At 45.5% G+C, this 15698-nt stretch overlaps 1 protein-coding gene across 1 annotated transcript in view; it reads right to left on the reverse strand.

Moving 5' to 3' along the window:
- Positions 1–3519: 3519 nt before the first annotated feature.
- FAM133B (family with sequence similarity 133 member B) overlaps positions 3520–15698 on the reverse strand; it is a 15138-nt gene continuing 2959 nt past the window's right edge. Inside the window, exons 2-8 of the mRNA XM_018557598.1 lie at positions 13148–13245; positions 11962–12040; positions 10372–10446; positions 7194–7271; positions 5486–5533; positions 5243–5341; positions 3520–3621 (exon numbers count right to left, since the gene is read on the reverse strand). Coding sequence (XP_018413100.1) covers positions 3580–3621; positions 5243–5341; positions 5486–5533; positions 7194–7271; positions 10372–10446; positions 11962–12040; positions 13148–13245 — 519 coding nt within the window. The 3' untranslated portion in view covers positions 3520–3579. The remainder of the gene's footprint in view (positions 3622–5242; positions 5342–5485; positions 5534–7193; positions 7272–10371; positions 10447–11961; positions 12041–13147; positions 13246–15698) is intronic.

Below are 15698 nucleotides of genomic sequence, written 5' to 3' on the forward strand. Positions count from 1 at the left end.
TGATGTCACTACTTTAAGTTATGCGACAATGTTTGGGCCAAGCAATTGGCTACTAGACCTGAGCACTTTCACATGGAAGGAGGTCATTCTAAACCCAAAGGAATGGGTACTGTTGCTGGGTAAGGCAGCAGATGAAGTGTTGCTGGCAAAGGGAGTATCGGTGGGTCAGGGGATGGCGTGAGCCCTTAGCACGGACATGGTCACTTTCACCCTGAATGGGAAAATAACAGTCTTTCTTTAAAACAAAACCAAGGCAACTGTTCTGTGGACTGACCAGCATCCTCAGATGACAAACTCCGGTAGTTCAACCATAAATAGAATATAGGATTTTTGTACTCACATGAAAATCCTTTTGGAGGGACACAGGAAGTCAGTCAAGTTCAGGTTGTAATGCCGCCTACAGGAGAATTGGACACTGGCAAACAAAACGGTAGACCAGCTCAGGGTAACACCCCTCTTACTACCAGCATTCCTCCGTTCTGTGGCAAAGCAGTACCAACAGTATGAACATAAACAGAGAGGCGAGGGACCTGGGTCCTTTCATAGATGCCAAGAAAAGGAGTACAAAAATCCTTTTTTTACTTTCTCATCCACTGAAGTACACAGGAAGCTTTTCATCTTTGGGAAGTTCAAAAGCAGTACAACCGAGGGGTGGGCAACATAGCAAACAAATGCTAACATGCCCAAGAAAACAGTACGTGGGTACTGCCTGCATGACCTTACTCCCAAAGTTGGCATCAGATGCGGCAGAAACATCCACCTGGTAGAAACAAAACATGTGAAAAAATTAGGGAAAAAAGTGCTAACAAGAGAAAAATAAGTCAGTCAGTCTTTTATCATCAGAGCTGAAGAAAAGATGTCCATCCTTTTAGGACACTAGAACAAATAAAAACTGAGGCATGCTGGCAGTGAAAGGGGCCGTCCTGGTCTGGTCCTGTTTGTCAGTGTCCAATCCTCCTGTAGACAGCAGTATAACCCAAAGGTGAATTACTTCCTGAGTCCCTCTATTGTGGATAAAGAAACTGATGCTTTGCATCAGACTGGATGGATGTTAGCCAACCAAGCTCCGTTCCTAGAAGTGCCGATTATGTTGAGCATGGGTGCTGAGGTCAGAGGAAAAAATAAAATAACTGCCTGCGTTGTGAAGCAACAAATACATGACATGTAATGGTGATGGAACTACCTGTATAGATTACCTGTGGTATGGTTACACCCCTTAGTGGAATAGAGAACCAGACCTGCCAGTATGATTCCTGGATATGAGATGACACAGATGTATGTTGGTGGGAGCTTTCCCTTTAAGTCCCTCTGCACTCTGGACATCTGTGCATTATAGAAGAGAAAATGTGATAAGAGATGAGTGTGGATTGCAGCTGTTCACAGCTTCTGAGTGAAGTCATTGCACATGGTGTGTGGGGGGGCGATTACGTGGCTTTGTCATTCAGAATCAGAACTGGAGGTGACAGACTTCTTTTTCTTTTTCTTGCTGTGTTTCTTGTGCTTTTTCTTCTTTTTGGTCTTTTCCTGTAAATCAGGGAAACATATATGTTACTTATATACAGACACACACACACACACACACACACTAGTAGGTATACTCTAGTACAGTGGTTCTCAACCTGCGTAACCTCAGGACCCACATTTGTCCTTGGTCATTAAGTCGTGACCCAAGTCACACTCCAATGGAAAAAATGGCATTCCAGCTCCCTCTTGGCCATAGCTCCAGCCCACTGCATCTCAAGCTGACACTCGGCACCGGGCAGCATATTCTGAATGTCTGCTCAGCGCGAGAACTGACATTACTGCGCTAGGGGGAGGCTGAGGAGCCTCTCATCTAGAAAAGTGGAAGGCACGAGGCGACCTACTGAACATGGGGTCGCGACCCACTTTTGGGTCATGACCCACCAGTTGAGAACCAAGGCTCTAGTATGTAATCAGTGATCCTGCTTTGAAGATCCTTGTTCAGCCACATTGTGTTATGGTTATGCGTTACTGCCTGTCACATGCTAGACATGGCCGTGCAGACAGATTGTGCAGGCATCGTCCACCGTTGTCACCATCAGGAACAAGCTCCATAGGTATGATATGCAGACAATGTTGGAGTGAGTGCATGTAGACAGGAAGTGGCTGAGAGGGTGCAGAAGATCAGCAGCACGGAGATAAAAAAAAAAAACATGGCAGTTGTTTGTGACCGACAGTGCTTCATCAATCTACAGGTCATCCATTTAGGGTTGACATCAACTTTAGTCACTTCATGACTTCTCTTCTTTCACACAAACTTGCTACAAAGTGTGTAAGTGAGAGTGCAAAGGCTTACCTTTTTTCCACTTCATCCAAAGAGAGAGTTTAGAGGCGGCGTGTCATAGTATAGTAAGGTGTGTGGAAGCGCTTCCTGCACCCTTAAGAGTGGATACCACCTGCGGAGGAGGGATCTCTGCGCTGGACCCTACTGAAGTTGCTGCCACCGCACCTGCTCCCCTCTTGGAACCACTGAAACAGGTAAAGGCACCAAAAATGGAGCCAACATATGGATGAAGGCACAACACTGCTGTTAAAGGGGACATGTTTCAAGATGAATGAGAGTGACCTGCTGTTGGTCTGATGTCATCGATCTCCGAGCTCCATTGGGGGGAGGGGTTAAGGAGGGATGTAAAAGAAATAGGTCTACTAAAACCTAAGGGGATAGTAGTTGCCTTTCCTACTAGATTAAATAAAAAATTCCAAAAGGTATACCTCTGAAAAGAGATTAGGAGTTTATCAAAAGAAAAGTTCTCCTGCCCACCTATCTTTAGGCATTCAGGTCCACTGTCCTGAAGTAACGGCTTCGACTGAGGTGGGGCCCTATGTAGCATGATGGCCAAAACACCACTACTGGTGAAGCTGTTCCTGCTAGGCCGAGAAACCACAAAGAACCGAGGCCGACGGGTATCTGCCACTTTTATATTTGAATATTCCTGTTATGTGCTGTCCTGGAAGATGATTGGGGAAACAGTGTTAAGTGAACAATACTTTGTCACATGATACCTAAAAAGAAAAAGTGTAATTTCTCCATCACTGCAGTCTAAAGCTATATGAGGTATTTTTAAAAGCCAAATGTGCTATTAAAATTGTAAACAAATGATCACCGTCATTAGAGATCAATCGCTCAGCAGATGGGGGGGGGGGGGGGTAGAAACCAATTCCCTATTCTGTAAATACAGCAGCGGTATGTATTAGCAAATCGATCACATGCAAAACTGGGAAACAGATACTTCTGGTACTATCATGGTTTTCATAGATGTTACATTTTAAAATACATCATTAGGATAAGCTTGTTGCACTTCCCCCTTCCGTTAAACCACCAGAACTTCCATCAAAAACAAAAAGGCACTTACAGCTTTCTCCTCACTGCTCCGCTTCCTTTTCCCATAAATCTTGAAATAAAAAACAATAAGTCACCAATATACCGTTTCTACCATGTTTTCTGACAAAGCGATGGCAGCAGAACTATCACATTTTAACACGAATATTAACTAAACATGCAATGTGATCACACACCATGGACCAGGCTGTTACATCAACCCTGTCTAAGCTCTGACATCAGCCGACACTGGGACTTTGGGACTTACAAAGTCTGGGATGCTGCAGCGGGGAAGAATGGCTTGGTAAATATAAAGCACTGGGGGTGTGTGCCATCTGCCCTGACTTGGCAAAGCAATAGTGTTATATGGAGTTAGGCTTTAACCCCTTTTCACTGGCATAACATATGGGCGGCATCACTGAAGATGGTCAGCTCACGTGTGCCCCCTGCTTTGAAACTGAGCTGTCACCAGCAGCTCCTCGTCTCTAACAATCAGGAGCCGGAGGATCCGCTTCTGATCATGTGATCACTGCGATAGCCAATCACAGGGTTCATAGTTTTTAGCACCCTACCATGTGTATACACCGTGGGGGGAATTTATGAAAACTGGAGCACGCAGAATCTGGAGCAGTCGCCCATAGTACCCAATCAGCTTCTCTCTTTAGTTTGTTCAATTAAGCTTTGAAAATGAAAGAGACGCTGATTAGTTACTATGGGCAACTGCTCCAGTTTTCATAAATTCCCCTCACTATCTGTTTTTTCTCACTAGCAAAAAAAAAAAAAATTATATATATATTTTTTTTCCTCACTATATATATATATATATATCAATAAAATAGTTCAATCAGGGCTTAATCTAGTTACATATTAGGGTCAGTATTAGTGTGTATCGGTAGCAAACAAAAAGAAAAAAGAAGGGGACTATGGTGTCTGGGCCCATCTGGTACTGCTGTGAAAGTCAGGAGTAGGAGAATTTATTTTGGGTGTTTTCGATAATAGGACATCTTAATGGCAAAAAATATTCACCTACAGTTTGAAAAATAATAATTTTGGGCCACGAGATCTCCATTAACATTTAATCACCAAACCAAGGCCTAATATGTCCTGAACAAAACAAGGTTTAATGCACCTGGATACAATAGGAAGCCATGTAAAGTTTAGCTAAAACACAAAGTTGCAAAACTGGGTTCAGACATTAAGGTGTGTTTTTCCCTACATCATTAAAGTGACAGTGAATTCGGGAGTTAAAGTTTAAAAATACATTCAAATACCCCAACTATTCACAAAAATGGATCTTATTTGTGTATCAGTCGTCTGTAGATCCTCAAATCATCTCTGAATTGGTGCTGACACTGTCCTTCCTTCTGGAGGGGGCTACTTTTCTTCCCCATGGTCCCTGTGTGTGTTGTAAAGTAGTCACCGCTCCAAGCTCACTCCTGTGACGGACTACAGTCTCATGTTTAGTTTACTAATTTGTATTGAGATTGTAGTCCATCACTGGAGTGAGCTTGGAGCGGCGACTACTTTACAACAGTAGCTTGAATGCATTTTTAGGGTTTACCGTCACTTTAAGGGGTTAATGTATTTGTTGTTTAGTCTATTTCCATTTCAAACTACATGTTCATCTACGACAACAATGCTGCGTTATTACACTGCAGAACTGTCCTGTTACAGAAGTGGAAAAACAACAGACCTACTGGCAGCATCCACAGGTATTACAACTATGTTACAGGGGACTCCGAAACACTAAAAGTGCCCTTAATGCTGCTGACAGATTGCTTTGTATTTGTCACTGTTATTGGCCTATATCCTTTGCTGTTTAGTTACAGCTGGCTAAGGCTTCCCTGCAGCTGCCTTTCATGTTGCCTCTGATCACTTTCTCTTCGCTTGTCACAAACTAACCTCCTCCTCAGACTCTGACCGTGATGAGTCATAGGAAGAGTGTCGGTGATCTTCATCATCATCAGGTCTTCTCCTCTTCCTGCCTGAACTCTTTCCGTCCTGCAGAAATAAAGATTTTGCTTTTCAAATGAAACTGATGGATGGTGGAGGAGACAGCGGCTCCACTGGAGCCCCAGTTTTCCCATAAACCCCTTCAATTTAAAATTATATCATGTAAGAGGTTAAAGTGTTGCTATAACTCACTCTGTCCTTCTCCGGCTCCTCTCTGGATTTCTTCTTCTTTACCGAATCCTTTCAAATAACAAAACAGACATTCATCAGAATGGTAGAAGCTGCCGCTGGCTTCTGCAAGTTATCATGTGCGCTCTTATTATATTGTATTACATACAGGTGAAACTCGAATAATTAGAATATCGTGCAAAGTTCATTTATTTCACTAATGCAACTTAAAAGGTGAAACTAATATATGAGATAGACTCATTACATGCAAAGCAAGATAGTTCAAGCCGTGATTTGTCATAATCGTGATGATTATGGCTTACAGCTCATGAAAACCCCAAGAACCCCAAATCCACAACCTCAAAAAAGTAGATTATTACATGCAATCAATAAAACAAGGATTGTACATAGAACAATATCGGACCTCTGAAAAGTACAAGCATGCATATGTACTCAGTACTTGGCTTGGGCCCCTTTTGCAGCACTTACTGCAATTACTTTTGCACGATATTCTAATTATTCGAGTTTCACCTGTATGTATGGTCACAAAGCCTTGAGTCTTGTGACAAGGAATATTAGAAGAAGCCAACCAAACGGCAACTTAGAACTTGGTTTCAGAGCGTGAATAACAAGTACAGGAACGTGGAGTATACTCAATATTTGCATATCATAAGAATGACTGCCACAGATTCGTCATAACCTGTACAACAAAGCAAAAGCGCCAGACTGCACTTCAGCAGAACGCGGAGCCAATCAAGTACTTATATTTTACCCTCAACTACAGGTTGGGGTCCCCTGACATCTCAGTTTAGCACACCCCCCCCCTCTTTTGTTTTTATACAGATCTTTTCTTTGTTCCTTTTTAGTCTGTCATTCCTTGCAGTGCTCTCCTATGATTACAAAGTGGATTGGAGAGGTCTTCCAGGGGGCGTTTTCTTGACACCTTGAGCTAACAGGAAGTGGATTGAATGATGCTGGAGGTCATTTAACCCTGAAGAGGACAGTGCAGAGCGGTAAGTCTTTGGCAAACAGCCCCGGAGATAGGTTGAGTATTTCAGAAATTTAAAAGTTAGGGGGGCATTGAATGTTTTTTTTTTAAAAACAAAACTTGTTAAGAGGAGAACTATGAGGCGAATGATTTTCACTCAGCCTCATAGTTTTAGCCAACCTGTGACAATGAGACTGTCACAGGTCGGCTCAGTAGATCGGGAGGTGAGCGAACACATACCGGCGCTCGCTCACTTCTCTATCCTGTGCCGGCAGAGAGCCGTGACAGGGGAGGGACTGGATTCCCCCCTCCCCTATCCGATCCTCCAGCGCTGACTGGCGGAACGGGCGGGGAAGGGTACAGCTGGCTTTGCCTCTAGATAGGCAGAGCCAGCTGTCAATCACGCAGCTGGGTGGATTCAGACATAATTGTCGGGAATCCGTTCCGGCTGCGGAGTCTCATTATACTGAGCTTTGGGTGACGGGAGGACGCTAGTTTGTGTCCTCCCATGACCCTTAGAAGAACTATGGGGAAAAGCCCTGACCCCATAGCTCTCCTTTAAGCTGAAGCTGGGCTTCAACACTTTCACTGCCAATGACTTTGCACCGCACATCATGAAATTGAAAGGCTAAAACAAACTTTTGGTCTAAATATCTCCAGGATTTCCTTCCAAATAATGTTGCAGCACATTTTCATACAGCGGCCAGTAGATAAGAACTGACACCTCCACAGACCACACCTCACCTTGCTCTCAGAATCCGAGCCGTCGTCCGATGACCTGCGAGAATGTTTTTTCTTCTTTTTCTTTTTCAAATGTCTTTTCTTGGTCTTAGAAGAAAAAAAAAAAAGAGAACATTACATTTATTGTGGAAGAAACCTCACATATAATAATAATTTGTCTATATTTGTTAATGCCACTTCCCAAATCCCACAGGCAGGAATAAACAGGTCATCGGAAATATAGGGAAATAAATGCCACTGACCAAATTGGAAAACCTAAAATCACCAAACTAAAGCTTTGTTTTATCCTAGAGAGCTGTGCAACCCCCAGAAACAGGGCTGGGGATGAACAGACCAGATGCTAGACTAGTCCCGTTGTCCTAGTCTGGATCTTTAAAGTGACACTAAAATCAGGAGACTTCAAAAATACATTCCAGTACCCCAACTATTAACATAAATGAATCTTATTTGTGTTTCACTCGGCTGTAGATCCTCCAATCATCTCTGAATTGGTGCTGACACTGTCCTTCCTTCTGCAGGGTGGCTACTTTTCTTCCCCATGGTCCCTGTGTGTGTTGTAAAGTAGTCACCGCTCCAAGCTCACTCCCATGATGGACTACAGTCTCAGGTTTAGCTTACTGATTTAGATTGAGACTGTTTAAACTGTAATATTACGCAGCTTACCAGTATTTAGATGTAGTGGCTGCATTTGTTTCCTTTAAGGCCCGGTGCAGACCTACGTGATCCGGGATCGCGCGGTCCTGCACAATGCAGGCAGCCCTATTGATTTCAATGGTGACATCTGTGCGGCAATCGCAGAAAAAAAAAAAAGGAGGTACATGTACCTTTTTTTTTGTGAGACGACGCGCAGCTGTTTTTCGTGTTCGGAAACACGGGTGGAATCGCGGCGGGAAACGGCGCGATCCGCCCGGTGTGATTGGGGTGCCATTAGAAAATAATGGCACCCACAGCGTGATCGGTTCACACCTTGGCGACTCCTGACCGTGCGGGCAATCCGTGCGGAATCGTGCACGATTGCCGCGTGGTGAGGTGTCGCCTAGGTGTGCACCGGCCCTTATTCCCTGGAAAACCTGCCAGCAACACACTTCCTGTCCTAAGATGCAAACGCTCACTTATGATACATCTGAGAAAAAGCAGCGTTGTCCCCTAGGTCAGCTAGTGTGCCAGGACTACTATGCCTCCGTCTCCTCATAACATAGTGGGAGGTGTTATGTAGACCACAGAGAGCCCTCAGGCAGAGCTGATAACATCCCACGTGGAATGCGTCCGTTTGTAAGCACTGATCACATTATTTGAGATTTCAGTGCTGCATTGTCAGCTCACTACAGGAACTTGTGAGCTCACTTGATTTCTGGGCTCGCATACACTTTATAAGCAAAAATGACTCAGACGTGAAAAACGTGCATTACGTGACACCCGACTTACCTCGTTATCCGACTCATCTGAGCTGCTGGGAGAAGTAGAAATCGATGATGCAGAAGAAGATGATGAAGAAAACTTGACCAGAGACAATAAAAGGTGAAACTTGTGAGACGAAAATTATAAAAACAGAAAGCCATTTCATGTTACAGTATGTACTGCTGGCAGCCTCGGGGGAGGTAGTGACATCATCTACAAATAACAGATACAATTACTAGGAACAAAGGGAGCAGACATGTGCGGTGAGAAGAAGAAATTCCGCCATCAATGTATACGAGCATTGATCGAGGAATATCCTGCTGTTTCATCTGTATTCTGACAGTGGCCGCCAGTCGGTGTCAAAATACCAGAATACAGCCAACAGCTAATTAACTGATAGCACTGTTTGTCTGACCATTTTGTGACATGCTCCCCCAATCCGCTGATCGAGTAATGCCGGTCAGAAAGTGGCGCCCACGCATCAAATGTCAGCCGCTTCATCAACAACCAGCCAAAATTTCAAAGCGTGTATACCCGGCTTCAGGGCCAAGTCACACATGTCCAGTGCGTTCAGAGCCCAGAACGCACTGGATTGCATAGATCAAGCCAGGCCGCGTGGAGGGGCTATTCATGTTAATGGCACCCCATTCGGGTCCCTCTGCCCGGACCGGAATGCGAAGTACGGGAACTCCCTCTGTTCCAGTGCAATGCGATTGGAAAAAATGCAGCATTTTGTCCGATCGCAATGCACCGGAATGGAGGGCGTTCCTGTACCTCGCGCTACAGTGCGAGCGATCGCACTGTGGGCGGGGGGCGTGCCTGCGGTGCCATAGTCATGATTGGCACCAACACGCTGCCTCATACCCCAGAACGCTGCCCGACTTAATCTATGCGATCCAGTGCGCACTGGATATGGTGTGACTGAGCCCTAAGACCCCGTTCACATTGAGCGATTTATCGCGCGGTAATTCCCGCGATATCGCGGCAAATTACCGCGCGATATCGCGCTCCAATGGGGCAAAGGGTCCTGCTGTCGCGGGTCGTGTGTCGCTACAGCAGGACCCTTTTTGGAGCGGATTTAGCCGCGATTCAAGCTTGCTCAATGCAAGCTTGAACGCGACATCGCGCGGCAAATCTCGCGATGTCGCGCAATATGCAAATCGCGTGACAAACGCGCGATTTGCATATCGCGCAGTGGGAACGGGGCCTAATGGATGGCCTGCAAAGTGTCTTCAGATTGGTCCCCAATGTGAGACAGCAGAGGATGAAGCAGAGGGATATAAACAAAGTCACAGCACTGGGTGAGTGCCAGCAGTCAGCTGAGGGTATGTTGGTAATATATGAAGTAGATGTAAACAGAAGGTGGAACCAATCAGCTTCTCTCTTTCATTTTCAAATCTTAACTGAACAAACTGAAGAGAGAAGCTGATTGGATAACTGCTCCAAATACATCACTTCTGTATTCTGGCACCGGAGGGAGATTGTGTACCAAGCTCCCTCTGACCCCCTGTCACAGAGCCACCATGCTGGTCCCAGGCTCGCACCGGGCACAGCAGAGCTCAGGACCAGCGGGAGGGGGGCCGTGGAGGTGGCGCACGGGCCGGCACCTTATGCAAGCAATCCGCCGGCTCTATAGCCGGCAGTCCGCTTGTATGTAAACAGGCATCACTGCCTGTTTTTACATTTTGGCAATTTCCAGTGCGACGCACGAACGGACCTTTAAAAACGCCCGCTCAGGTCCAGGAAGCTCCTGGCCGGCCGTTAAACAATAATGCTCGAGTACCTCTTTCTTCTTTGAAGATCCATCACTGCCAGATATGACCTTCTCCCTGTGCTTTTCAAGCTCCTTCCTCCAACTCTGAAATGATATAAAAATAGAACGTCTGACTTTCCATGTTTGTACTGCGCCACGGGCGATAACAGCGTTATATAAAATGATTAGAAAGATCACCGCAAAGTATAAAAAGAATTGGATTATTAGGATTGCAGTATTGGGGCTCATTCACACCAGTGTCACACAACACACCTCCTGGCCACTGTGTGCTGCAATGCAATACTGTGCGCTGCGGTGGAAAAAGTAGTGCGTGCAAGGTATTGCGGTGCTGCCTATTGCAGCACATGAGGCAAGAAATGCGTTGGAGGCCATTCAAATGAATAGCAACGCACCTAGCGCACAGTAACACACTAGGTACATTGTCCGATGGCGTGCGTTACAGTATTTTGTGATTACAGGATGCCAGTGTGGATGGGCCCTTAAAGTGGTCAGATCCCTCCAAAAATCAATTAACAACTTAAGTCTGCATTTCGTCTTGTAAACACTCATCTAAAGACCTTCAGATTTACTAAGCATTTATGACGCAGTAAAAGCAACTCGGACACAAAATAATTGTTTAAACTTGTAAGGCTGCAATTACACCTCAATGTAGTGATGCACCGATAACGGTTATTCAGTATCGTGTACCGATACTTATCTTTTGGTACCGATACCGGTACTTCCACTAGCATGGAGCCGGCTTCCCGGGCAATCAGGAAGCCAGACAGCGTGTCATTATCCGTGACCTTGCTTCTTGATTGCTCAGGAAGCCAGCTTCCCAGCCAATCAGCATCGAGCCGGCTTCCTGGCCAAGCAGGAAGTTGGGAGGCGGGTCATTACATGCCGCCTGGCTTGGCTGGGAAGCCGGCTCCATGTTGTTTGGCTGGCTCGATGCTGATTGTCCGAGAAGCCAGCTTCCCAGCCAATCAGCAAAGAAGCTGGCTTCCCGAACAATCAGGAAGCTGGGTGGTGAATCATGACGTGCCACCCGGCTTCCTGATTGGTCAATTGGAAACTGGCTCCAAGTTGCCTCGTGGCACTGCTGGTCAGAGGAAATATCTCTGACCGGAAATTCCGGGATCAGAAGCAAGTATGGGAGCATTTGGGCGAGTACAAGTACTCTCCCAAATACTTGGTATCGGCACCAATACTAGTATCGGTATCAGTGCATCACTACCTGAATGTGAGCGTTTGCAGGCAATTAGCAGAACACCCACAAGGCCAGGGACAGTCAGGCTGGGGAGTAAAGGGCTAGATGATGCTGGATGTCCTCCAGCCAGGAAATGAGGCGGGCTCTATCTGACTTGCTGCGGCTTCTAATGCACATTGTGAGAAGCTCTCAGTGTGCAGTGAAATCACAGGAAGTCCTTTCAGTCCAGGAGAGGAGCCGGTACAACTCTGCAAGACTGAAGGGAAGGCCCGAGTTCAGTTTCAGAGATGAAATGTGATAACAGATTAGGAAACACGAGTGTCTCGCAGACGTGTAGCAGACAGACGTATAGATTCAGATTTTCATTGCTGATTAAAAGGCAAAGTTTAGAAAAAGAACAATAAGCGCACTTCATTCATCTTTTCCTCAAACTCAGCCAGCGCCCGGGACCCTTTCTTCTTCTTCTCTAGCTGCTCTTTCACTTCCTCCCTGTGAAGGAGACATGAAAAGGTCGTATTATTGATTAGACCGCATCACATGACATCACACAGCATCATTAACTCCGTCATTACTAAAACCCACCAACCCGCTCTGTTCAGTGGAAGGACGGCCGATAACACCATAGCTAAAATTATTGTAAGCCGATCCCACCTCAACCTAACCACTGAACCATCCCAAACAGTTCATCCCCACACAGCTCCCTCCTCATGTATCACTGGCCCCTCCCTTATAGATTGTAAGCCCTCAGGGGCAGGGTCCTCCTTACCATACTGTCTTGTATTGTGATTGTAATGTCTTCCTTATATTGTAAAGTGCTGTGCAAACTGTTGGCGCTATATAAATCCTATGTAATAATTTCTCACCGATCGCTCAGCCAACCTCATGCCATTTACATCCTGAGATTGCAATGGCCGAGTGTGAGCTGCTGGAACACAATTCCTCTGCGCCCGGGTGCCACCAAAAGACAGACACCACAAGGGGGGGACTGAGCTACACATGACTTGTATGGCGTGTCTGGTAACCGCTGCCAGTTTCTAAAGCCGATTGCCGGATAACCGGAGCACAGACAGAATCAATCATGATCACAGTACATGTGTTATATGGCTGTTTGAAGCTCATTGAGCAATTCTAAAGTGAACCTCCACTTTAAACGCAGCATAACACTCTAAAATGCATGTTATAATAATTAGCTTCTGCTGTGAATAAAAAAAAAATGCACATCAATGTAAGTACATTTAACATGCGTCAATGCCAGCTACATGCAGCAGACATTGCATCCAGACTACATGCGGAGAGTCAGCCTTCATTATGACCACCTGTGCAAATCTCAGTGTTCTAATGAGGAAAGCTGCATCCCTTTATGAGACAAACCCTATGGGGTTATGCATTTCACCAAAAATAATATTCCTATTGCAGAGGATAACTAAAATTTGAACTACATCTCAGTGCAGACTTCAGTGAGCCAATCAGAAATCAGGGAAATTACATTTTGTACACCAAGTGATTTATTTGACTATATACATAACTGTATTCACCTGTGTGTTTCTAACATCTGCCTGGACTTCAACTGTAATGCTATACAAGAGGACAACTCACCATGTAGGTCTTGGTCGGCTCAGGTAATCCTGAATGGTAGGTCCACCAGAGGCTACGGGGCCCCTGGATCGGGCCATGGCTATTGGGTTCATATAAGCCTGCAATGGAAAAAATGTTTTGAGCAGGGAAGGAATTATGTTCAGGAGGGGGTCAGATGTGGCACAGGGGGAGGTTGTCATGGACTGGGGACGCGGGAAGAGCCGGATGATGCCGGGCAATCGCCGTCCTTTGCTCCTCTTTGGAGGTCTTCCAGCACACTGGCAGATCATCATGAAAAACCCCTCGCAGAGCGCCTCCCGGGCCGCAGTACTGGTTGTGTGGCAGCCTAAGTGGTTTCCTCATGCCCACTAAGATTCCCCAAGCTATCCTCGCAGCTAGAACCTTGGCGTGCCCACTTCTTCCACTGCCCACACACACAGATCCCTGCCCGGCAATGACGTACAACCGAGCTTCTAGGCACCGATGATACAATCAACTCCAGACATGCAACCGACGCACAACAGTCTCTTCAGATTCCTGCGTTCTTTAGAGCAATTAAAAGCAGCTTATTCATTTTATATCCAATATCCTGAGACAGGAAGTGCAAATAAAAGGTAATTACACAAAGCAGATGTTACACAATGAGACACACACACACACACACACACACGCAAACACAATGAGACACACACACACACACACAATGAGAGACACAAGCAAACACAATGAGACACACAAGCAAACACAATGAGACACACAAGCAAACACAATGAGACACACAAGCAAACACAATGAGACACACAAGCAAACACAATGAGACACACAAGCAAACACAATGAGACACACAAGCAAACACAAGCAAACACAAGCAAACACAAGGAGACACACAAGCAAACACAATGAGACACACACACAAACACAATGAGACACACATACACACAAGCAAACACAATGAGACACACAAGCAAACACAATGAGACACACAAGCAAACACAATGAGACACACATGCAAACACAATGAGACACACATGCAAACACAATGAGACACACATGCAAACACAATGAGACACACATGCAAACACAATGAGACACACATGCAAACACAATGAGACACACATGCAAACACAATGAGACACACATGCAAACACAATGAGACACACATGCAAACACAATGAGACACACACGCAAACACAATGAGACACACACGCAAACACAATGAGACACACACGCAAACACAATGAGACACACATGCAAACACAATGAGACACACATGCAAACACAATGAGACACACATGCAAACACAATGAGACACACATGCAAACACAATGAGACACACATGCAAACACAATGAGACACACATACACACACAATGAGACACACACGCAAACACAATGAGACACACACGCAAACACAATGAGACACACATGCAAACACAATGAGACACACATGCAAACACAATGAGACACACATGCAAACACAATGAGACACACATGCAAACACAATGAGACACACACGCAAACACAATGAGACACACACGCAAACACAATGAGACACACACGCAAACACAATGAGACACACATGCAAACACAATGAGACACACATGCAAACACAATGAGACACACATGCAAACACAATGAGACACACACCCAAACACAACGAGACACACACGCAAACACAATGAGACACACACACACACACAAGCAAACACAATGAGACACACACACACACACAAACAGTATGAACATAAAAGTTACAGAAAATGAGGAATAATCCTGCTTCCGGGGTTGGATAGGAAGGTGTGGACACACCCCCATGTGAATGGACCCCTTGAATGTGACAATTTGTTGGTTTCAGATCTCCATTATTATACTGTGAAGATCAAAACCAGTTCCCACCCCCTGGGATCAGCCAATCAGATGGAAGGGGCGGGAGACTGAATAACGACATCTGGGTCTCTATTGACCATCTTTGAACCCTCATAACCGTTTCCAGTTATGAATTATGGATCCGAAAGTGATGGTTCTGGGTCCTGCTACTGTTCCGCTATGTGCAGGGTCCAAACTCCAGCACTGTACGGCTATCAGAACCAGGCATACCATAAAGAGACCCAATTATCAGAACTTCTCAATGCTGTATGATAAATCCCCCGTGTTTGGTATCAGGCAGCTCACCTTTGTGCCACCGTCCTTTCCCTGAAGGTTCTACGATCATGTGATGTATGGGTCAGGAGTTATGAGAGATGAACTTTATTTTTAGACATTCTGAACATTGAAATACAGAGGTGAGGTGACAATTTATCTGCAACTTCCAGGAAGGACATACACTGCTTTGTGGTCCCTGCTGGGGAAGCACAACAAACCCACATCTGTTGGAACTAACACTGGACAGCTAAAAAGTTATGTAAATTGATTATTAGCTTCTAGACTGTATCCAGTAAAAGAAATACATTGACTTTCCAAATGTCTTCCGACAAGAAGCCAAAAATATATTTTTGGCTGTACCATAACAGAGGTAACCCGCGGCTCGGGGGGAGGCCACCCGCGGCTCGGGGGGAGGCCACCCGCGGCTCGGG

Source organism: Nanorana parkeri, unplaced genomic scaffold (assembly GCF_000935625.1).
Source record: "Nanorana parkeri isolate BGI_ZX_2015 unplaced genomic scaffold, ASM93562v1 scaffold291, whole genome shotgun sequence".
In the NCBI taxonomy this organism is placed as follows: Eukaryota; Metazoa; Chordata; class Amphibia; order Anura; family Dicroglossidae; genus Nanorana; species Nanorana parkeri.